General features: G+C 36.7%; 1 protein-coding gene across 13 annotated transcripts in view; it reads left to right on the forward strand.

The window, feature by feature from the left end:
• The window catches only part of rapgef6 (Rap guanine nucleotide exchange factor (GEF) 6), a 177,236-nt gene extending 175,130 nt beyond the window's left edge, over positions 1–2,106 (forward strand). For all 13 annotated transcript variants that reach the window (XM_056242775.1, XM_056242780.1, XM_056242782.1 and 10 more), the window contains one exon: positions 1,951–2,106. In XM_056242775.1, coding sequence (XP_056098750.1) covers positions 1,951–1,973 — 23 coding nt within the window. In that variant the 3' untranslated portion in view covers positions 1,974–2,106. The remainder of the gene's footprint in view (positions 1–1,950) is intronic.
• Positions 2,107–9,106: the final 7,000 nt, after the last annotated feature.

Consider the following 9,106-nt stretch of genomic DNA (forward strand, 5'->3'; position numbering starts at 1 on the left):
AAACCTTCATTTCTTTTCCACTGCAGAAAGAAAGACATGAACATCTTGGATGACGTGCGGGAGGAGAGTAAATTATCAGGAGATTTTAATTCTGAAGTGAACTCCTCCTTTAGATTAAGACATTCAGGCAAAAACATGCACTGGTAAATTTTGAGACTTTGGGGCGTTTAGAGTTTCATAAAATTATAATACTTTTTTTCTCCACGTCAGCAGCTTTACAAACAAAAAATACTTTACAGTGTTATACCTATCTAGATTCTGAAGGTTTGTTGATGAACATTTAATTCCTAAAAACATGAAAGTTGTATCTCTCTCACGTCCGTTGACCATTTTTTCAGATTTTTTATGGAGTGATAAAAAGAGAAATCCAAAATCCCCTGCGTAGAAACCCTTAATATGTCAAACTCAAACAAGAATCCCGGCTTCATCCAATGTGCAGATTTCTGTTCTGGAAATGTTTGAAAATCAATGCATTTTTAATTAGATTATCTAATTCCTCATTTATATATTTAAACAACATTTCAGAATTTTTGGGGTGAAACTTGTTATATTTTAACTCTATTCTTGCCTTAATAAAATACCAACAGAGAGAGGAGAATCCTCACTGAGAATAACTACAGGAATATCCTCATCAGTATCAGACAAACTCAACGCTAATCAGAAAATCATCATTATTATCAGTATGTTTTCAGTGGCTGTTAAACAAATACTACAGTGGTGAAGAAATGCTTTATAGTGTAAATTATGCATTTTTCTTCAGCAAGTGAACAAACTCTTTACAGTCAAATTAATATTCTCTGAATGTCCAGTCTGCGTACATCATTATAGGCTTTATTTAACACTAGAACGGCCATGATGGTCATTTTGACCGTTTTGAATTTTATATCTACAATAACTTTGTTGAAAAAATAAATAAAATCCTGCTGGTTCCTGACTTTTCCTAAAAGTGTCTGTATTTTCATTTAAAATGTTTTTCATATAAATTACACATAAGGCAAAAAACAAAACAAATGAACATAATTATTTACCTATTTCGGCCATATTGACCGCACTGAGTTTCACGGTATTCTCGTTACATTTCCCGCGGTTGACCTTTGACTCTCTCCCTCAGCAGAATATCGAAATAAGATACTTTTACTTTGTTTTGAGTTATGTTGAATGGATATGGAAATATAGCCTATCTGTTGTGAATACAGGTGAAACTCGAAAAAATTAGAATATCGTGCAAAAGTTCATTTATTTCAGTAATTCAACTTAAAAGGTGGAACTAATATATTATATAGACTCATTACATGCAAAGTGAGATATTTCAAGCCTTTATTTGTTATAATTGTGATGATTATGGCGTACAGATATGAAACCCCCAAATTCATAAGCTGTAAGAATTTGCCATAATCATCAAAATTATAACTAATAAAGGCTTGAAATATCTCACTTTGCATGTAATGAGTCTATATAATATATTAGTTTCACCTTTTAAGTTGAATTACTGAACTTTTGCACGATACTCTAATTTTTCCAGTTTCACCTGTATGTGATAATTACGGTAGGCTACTAAGGATATTATTATTTATAAATGTATAATTAAACTTGTTTAAATGTACAGTTTGGTGTTTTTTTGTTTTTTTTTAAAGATATCCTAATACAATAAATGCATTAATCTCTCAATTGGGTTTTTATCATTAAAGAGATAGAGTTTGAAATCTAGCGCTCAAAATAGCGGTTCTAGTGGTTCTGGAATTCTGGCACTTGTATTATTAATGTGAAATATGATTTCGGTTGGGGTGACGTGTGAGCTGGTCGTGTTTTGGTGACGATGGGTGTAAGTAGCGTTGGAGGTTTGCGATGTGACGTTGCTGTCGGTGTGTGTTGAAGCTTTGCTGTGTGTGATGAAGCTCTCAGTGCTTTAAACTCCGCCTCACTGACCGTCTTCATGTGTGTGTGTTTCAGATGAGCAGGTTTCTGCCGTGTGACCGGACCTCAGCGCTGCACACACACTCCTGGCTCCTGCCAGAGAAGGTACAGGTTTGCACCCGTTAAACAAAGCCGTTTAACTACAAACCCCGTCTATCTTTGCTGATGGAGCGACTCGCTGAAGAAAGACTGTCCAGCGACCGCTCTCAGAAGTGAAGCCGGACCTCTTATACCTCTTTTCCTTTCACACACTCGCCATGCAGAGACACACTGGTCACCATCCACTCGGTTCCTCTGGGAGAAAACACACTCGAGTCTCGTGGTGTGTGATCATGCAGGAATCAAACACAGAGACGAGTGTTTACGGTACTTTAGTGGCGCACAGCTGTGTGTGTGTGTGTGTGAAGATGAACAAGGTTACGCCTCATTACGCATGATCTCAGCAGCGTTTACACACGTTCTCGGTTTACAGTGTTTCTTCCCGCTGAAATGCTGCGTCTGCCTAGTTTTTTACGCAATAATAACGTGTGTATGCGCACGTACGACGTGTCCGATTGTACAGTCTCAGATTTGGATTTGCTACTCCTGTCGTTGTACATAGTGAGCGAGATCAATATTGCTTGTCAAGGGAACATATATTTATATGCTAGATGTGCATTTTCATTCCTTGTTAGTTAATGCTCTTTGGACAGAACATTTTGTATAGAATGCAAATGGTTTCATAGTTGTTACTCTCTGTAAGCAAATGAATACATTTGTATATGAACTAAACCTTCGATGTATAGGGTTGACATAAATGTATTATATTAAGGGATAATAACTGGAGTATTACATTTGTATCGTTTACTTTCCCTGTCTGGACCCAGATGCTTTTCTTCTTATTGTTATTTTATTTTTTGAGTATGTTGTTTTGCTATGAACAGCATTGATTGTAATAATGATATAAGCATAAAGGGTTTTTAATGTATGTTTTATTGTAAATGAATGTGATCATGTACAGCTGAGAAGAGAGTGCGCTATATAAACTGTATTTTCACTATTTTGTTGAAATAAATCTGGGGTTGTGACCGCTCCTGTTACCGGGCAGAAATCATTACTTTCTGGAAACTCGACTAATGTTTCGTGTTCGCTGTAAAGCTGGGGACACACCTGGCAACTAGCCGAAACATTCTCAGACTGAACTCTACACACTTGAAGACTGTTTCCATTGACTGGAAAAGATTTTAGCCTTTGACAGTCAGAGGAGCATAAACCTAACCTTACTTACACTACACAACACTACACTACACTACACTACACTACACTACACTACACTACACTACACTACACTACACTACACTACACCACACACTTAACGTTTGGCGAGTCAGGTTGGGACATTCTGCCGAACTCAACTGTGTTAGATCTTGCACTGAAAAAACATCTCAACCATAGACTGTAAAAAAAGATGGACGACGCACCTTCACTCTCTACCATTGTAGAAAATTAGCATCAAATAACTAAAACCAAACTTATTTAAAGAACGAACACTTGAACTAACATCAGCGTCATTGAAACGCCAGAAATGACAGAAACCATCTTTGTAAAAAATGTAAAAACTGGTTGTCCTGTCTCCTGGCTTGGCCAATCGTCTCCAGAAGATCATTTATGTGTGGCATTTGTAGCCATTTAGCTCAAAATAATTGTAACAGGGAGACTATATCCACCGTCTATAATTAATGGGGGAGTAGACCCGCTCAAGTTGTTCAATTAAATGAAAGTATAGGCTCTGGTGAGGTACACGGTCTCTTTATTTCTTTAGAAAAAAAAACATATATAAACATTCATTCAACAAATACCAAACAGAATAAAGGAGCCGCAATAGGGGCCAGATTAATTTACTTAGACAAAGTCTTGGACTGGAAGTAACAGTCTCCGCTAATGTAGTGCAACCCAGGAAAATTGTAACACACGTGCTAAACGTAATACACAACCATCAAATCAAAAGATATCACTATCACTGCATCACACCACCTCCTAATAAGGGAGATATGGTCACGTCCAGTACAAAGCCTCATAAATGGCCAAACAAAATAAAGGAAAACAAAAACACACTATACAATGGACAAAAATCAACTAAAGAAAAAGAAAACAAGTAACCAATACCATATTCACATGAAATTGACAAAACTAACCAGAAACGAATCCAAACAAACACAGTTGTAAATAAACCATAAATACTGGGAAAATATTCTCCCATGACGACAGTCACAATAGTACAAATTATAAACACTGACAACCCAATACATACATATTAATAATCAATCATAAGTTGTAATAATTAATCATGAATATTTGGATCAGTTAATAGAATTAATTTAATGTAGAATTAATTTGTCCCGTGAACACTCAGTGTTAATTGTTGATTAATTCTAAGAAATGCTCATTTCCGGGGAAGGGAAATGTCTTTCTCACTGTACAGAACTAAGAGCCTGTAGTTGAAATCTAAATCGTAAAATAAACTTTGTTATTGGAGAATTGCAACAAAATACGAATTGTGCACATGTTTTCACAAACATAACCAAACTAAACACACATACACGCATGCATACTGTAGGTAAAATGGTGAGTGACCGAACAGGAACTGGAAGCAGGAAATGGAAATATGGAAAATATCCATTTAACTATGAAAAGAACCGACAGCTTATCATTTTCAGAGCACCTCATTAAATGTATACATGCATGGCATGTGCAGTGACAGCATTTCGTGAAGTTCCTGAAGAAGTATTTTTGATGGTCCCATGAGTCTCGATCGATGTTTTCTGCGTTGAATGAAGAAATGGTGATGAACTTGCATGGTTTGTTTGACTCTGTTCTGGTTGAAGGTGTTCTCTCTCTCCATGAGCACATGGCTGGAGTGCCGATCCTGGGCCGGAGAGGACACGCAGAGCCTCCAGGAGAAGGGAGGAAGTCGGAAGAGTTGATGGTGGGAGTTGCGATTGACTTCTTCTGCATTGAATGAAGACGTTGTGCCAAACTCCTGATGTTGTCCTTGATTCTGTTGTGGCAGCAACCCGAACGTACCGAGAACGCCAAGAGAGAGAAGGGCTTGTGTAGAGGCCATTTAAAGTCTGAGAAAGGTCCCACATCTCAGGGTTGGCTCGACTAATAAGAAAGGTGCAAGATAGGTACAAGGCCGTGCAAGATTATTTAAAAAAACGGACAAACTAGTCCTAGGTTTTTGGCTCCACCTCGATAAAACCCCTGCGGCACAAATTTCGGGACTCTCTAGGTCAATAGTTATCCAAAAAATGTTTTAACTTTGAATAGCTATAGCAGGGTCATTTAAAAAACAAGTGTGACCAAAAGCCTATCGTTGAAATGAAAAAAATAAAGTACACGAAAATAGGTGAGAAGATGCGACATATGATTCTAAACAAGCATGCAAACTTTTATGAAGATCGGACCACAGGTGGGGCTATAACTGGTATAAAAACGTGAAATTGTATTTTTCTTTGGTAAGTTGCCTGTGTTGGCTGTAAATGGTCATGCATCTATGATTAAGATGGTAACAGGCTTGCAAAATAAAACATAATATCTTTTTACTAGTGCTGGGCAACGATTAAAAAATTTAATCGCAATTAATCGCATTGTTACGCGCAAAATTGAATAATGAATTCTGAAGTAGTGTATTGCGCACTTTTGATTTAAATGTACTGCTACAAAAGTGCAATAACATGTGGTTTGCAAAAACTTTAAACAAATAAGCTGCTTTATACCAGCAGTATTCCCTTTACACAGTATCAATAAAATATTTATTGTAAATCTCAACTTAAACATTAACGTAATCAAATCAAATATTTAAACAAAGCTATTTGCCACTGCCAGGGCATTACCTTTTATCTAGCTGGTTAAAAGTTTTCTTGTTTTTTTTTTTCTGAACAGGTATCTTGTATCAGGGAGCAGCAGAAACAGTCTATGTAGTCAAAGGGTCATGATCACTACTACAGATATAAGTCAAACAACGTTACTTCTCTGATAGCAGCTTAGGTTTGGTCATGGCATGCCATGGTTTCCCACGTAAGATTACATTAAACAGAGGTAAAGCCCAATTTATACTTCTGCGTCGAACTCACACCGTAGCTGTGTAGCGCGCGTACCCTGACGTGCATCTCTCCAAAAATGTAACGTCAATTCTACGCGTACCGCAAGCGCTGTGATTGCTAGAACCGCTCCCCGGGTTTCACACTCTCCCTCTGCATGTGTAATTGCGCGTCAACGCGGACAACGACGCAGATATATAAATGAAAACCAACGCGTTGTCTATAGCGTAGAGGCTCCGGCGTAAGTCCGACGCAGAAGTATAAATCAGCCTAGAGTGAGGTGAAGTGGTCGAGCACAGGTGCAGCGACAAGTTCCTGTGAAACTGTTGCGGTCATGCTCGCCTCACGCACGCGCCCGCGCGTTGCCGAAGTGGAATTGTGTAACTTTTTGTACACGACGCGCAGCACAAATCATTGGACATCAACAGGAGGGAATTCACATGGCAGAGCATCCCCGCTAAACTAAACGCAGGCCTATCAGGTAAAGTTATGTATAATTTTAATTTAAGTTAAAAAGGCTACAGCTGCGTAGCGCACAGAAGCCGTTGCCATGGTTACTATCCATAGAGCGCCTGTCATTCACTCGCGGAGCGCTGTCTCCCTTTCTGTTCACCTGAGAGAACCTGCCAAAGCCTCTCCACTGCTTGTTTGGGTGGGTTATTTGCTGGCTGACCAACATCCCACCCCTCCTGTGATCATGGTTTGACTGTAGGCCTATGTGTATTCAGAGCCAGTGAGCAACGGACTTTCAAAATAAAAAAAATAAAAAAAAACTGCGTTAACGCGCGATAAAAAATTGTCGGCATTAATTAATAAATGCGTTAACGCGATAATAACGCGTTAACTTGCCCAGCACTACTTTTTACACGTGCTTAAAGGCCTTAAACACTTGAACCCCAACAATTGCTGCTCGCAGCTATATTTATTATTATTATTTTTATTTATTTTTTTACACAAAAGTAAAAATTATTTTATTTTCTTATTATTCGTTTCATTGTGTTGATAATTAAAATGGTTTATAACATATATGGATATTGTATATATAGTGTAAATGTTTTAATTGAACCAGAAGGGACAAACAAACTAGGGCTCCACTTTCATGAAAATTTAAAAAATTTTATTGCTGACGTTATGTCATGCACATATGGATGCCCATTTCAGCCACATAAGAAAAACAATATCATGCATGAGAATTTTAAATTATAACATACTTAGGTCATAATTATAAGTTTAAATTACTTCAAAAGTCATAAAACACAAAATTGTGAGATTAAAAAGTAAAAATGTATGACATTTGTCTTTTTATGACATTCTGTGTAATAATAATCAGATAAGTCAAAATTATTACTTAGTCAAAATTATGATATACTGTGTTATAATAAAATAAAAGTCAAAATTATGACTTAAAGTTTGTCATATGCACTTTTTAATCTCATAACTTCTACTTTTTACACATTTTTTTTCTTATGTGGCGAAAATTGTATTCCATATGCACACTTTTTTTGATAGGGTTCTTCTTTAAATCATTAAATGAATCTTAATTTTCTGACATATATTTTCTCCTACATTAAAATGTTATTGTATATTGTTATAGAGGTAATGGTCAAGCTACGGTTAGGGATAACGTTAACAGATAATTAAAAGTATGTTAAATGTAATTACAGTGCACCAACATGTACTGTATGTACATAAGGTTACACTTTATGGTGACAGTTTACTTGAAGGGGTGTGCATAGAGAGCCTAAGCCCCGCCCCTTCCGGTCGACCACCATGGGACATTATTTCGGAAAAATATTCTATGGTAGTCAATGGCGAGAGACAACAAATATTTTGATCTCGTTTGAATTGTGCCCTGAATTACACATATGATGTTTGTCAATTTAAAAGATACATTTTAAAGTCAAGAAAGTCGCAGTTTGATGTAAAACTGTTGAGGTATAAGACTGTGAAAATACGTAATTACAAAGACTACAAACCCCAAAGGCGCACATTTTCTCTCAATGAATGAAGCTAACTTTACTGAAGCTAACTTTACTGAAGCTAACTTTACTGAAGCTAACTTTACTGATGCTAACTTTACTGAAGCTAACTTTACTGAAGCTCACTTTACTGAAGCTAACTTTACTGAAGCTAACTTTAGTGATGCTAACTTTACTGAAGCTATGGTAACTTTACTGAAGCTAACTTTACTGATGCTAACTTTACTGAAGCTGACTTTACTGAAGCTAACTTTACTGAAGCTAACTTTACTGATGCTAACTTTACTGAAGCTAACTTTACTGAAGCTCACTTTACTGAAGCTAACTTTACTGAAGCTAACTTTAGTGATGCTAACTTTACTGAAGCTATGGTAACTTTACTGAAGCTAACTTTACTGATGCTAACTTTACTGAAGCTGACTTTACTGAAGCTAACTTTACTGAAGCTAACTTTACTGAAGCTAACTTTACTGAAGCTCACTTTACTGAAGCTCACTTTACTGAAGCTAACTTTACTGAAGCTGACTTTACTGAAGCTAACTTTACTGAAGCTAACTTTACTGAAGCTAACTTTACTGAAGCTAACTTTACTGATGCTAACTTTACTGAAGCTAACTTTACTGAAGCTAACCTTACTGAAGCTAACTTTACTGAAGCTAACTTTACTGAAGCTAACTTTACTGAACCTAACCATACTGAAGCTAACTTTACTGAAGCTAACTTTACTGAAGCTAACCATACTGAAGCTAACTTTACTGAAGCTAACCATACTGAAGCTAACTTTACTGAAGCTAACTTTACTGAAGCTTACTTTACTGAAGCTAACTTTACTGAAGCTAACTTTACTGAAGCTAACCATACTGAAGCTAACTTTACTGAAGCTAACCATACTGAAGCTAACTTTACTGAAGCTTACTTTACTGAAGCTAACTTTACTGAAGCTAACTTTACTGAAGCTAACTTTACTGAAGCTGACTTTACTGAAGCTGACTTTACTGAAGCTAACTTTACTGAAGCTTACTTTACTGAAGCTGACTTTACTGAAGCTAACTTTACTGAAGCTAACCTTACTGAAGCTAACTTTACTGAAGCTAACTTTACTGAAGCTAACTTTACTGAAGCTAACCATAC

Source organism: Rhinichthys klamathensis, unplaced genomic scaffold, assembly GCF_029890125.1.
Source record: "Rhinichthys klamathensis goyatoka isolate OS25496 unplaced genomic scaffold, OSU_Roscu_1.1 h1tg000750l_1, whole genome shotgun sequence".
Lineage (NCBI taxonomy): Eukaryota > Metazoa > Chordata > Actinopteri > Cypriniformes > Leuciscidae > Rhinichthys > Rhinichthys klamathensis.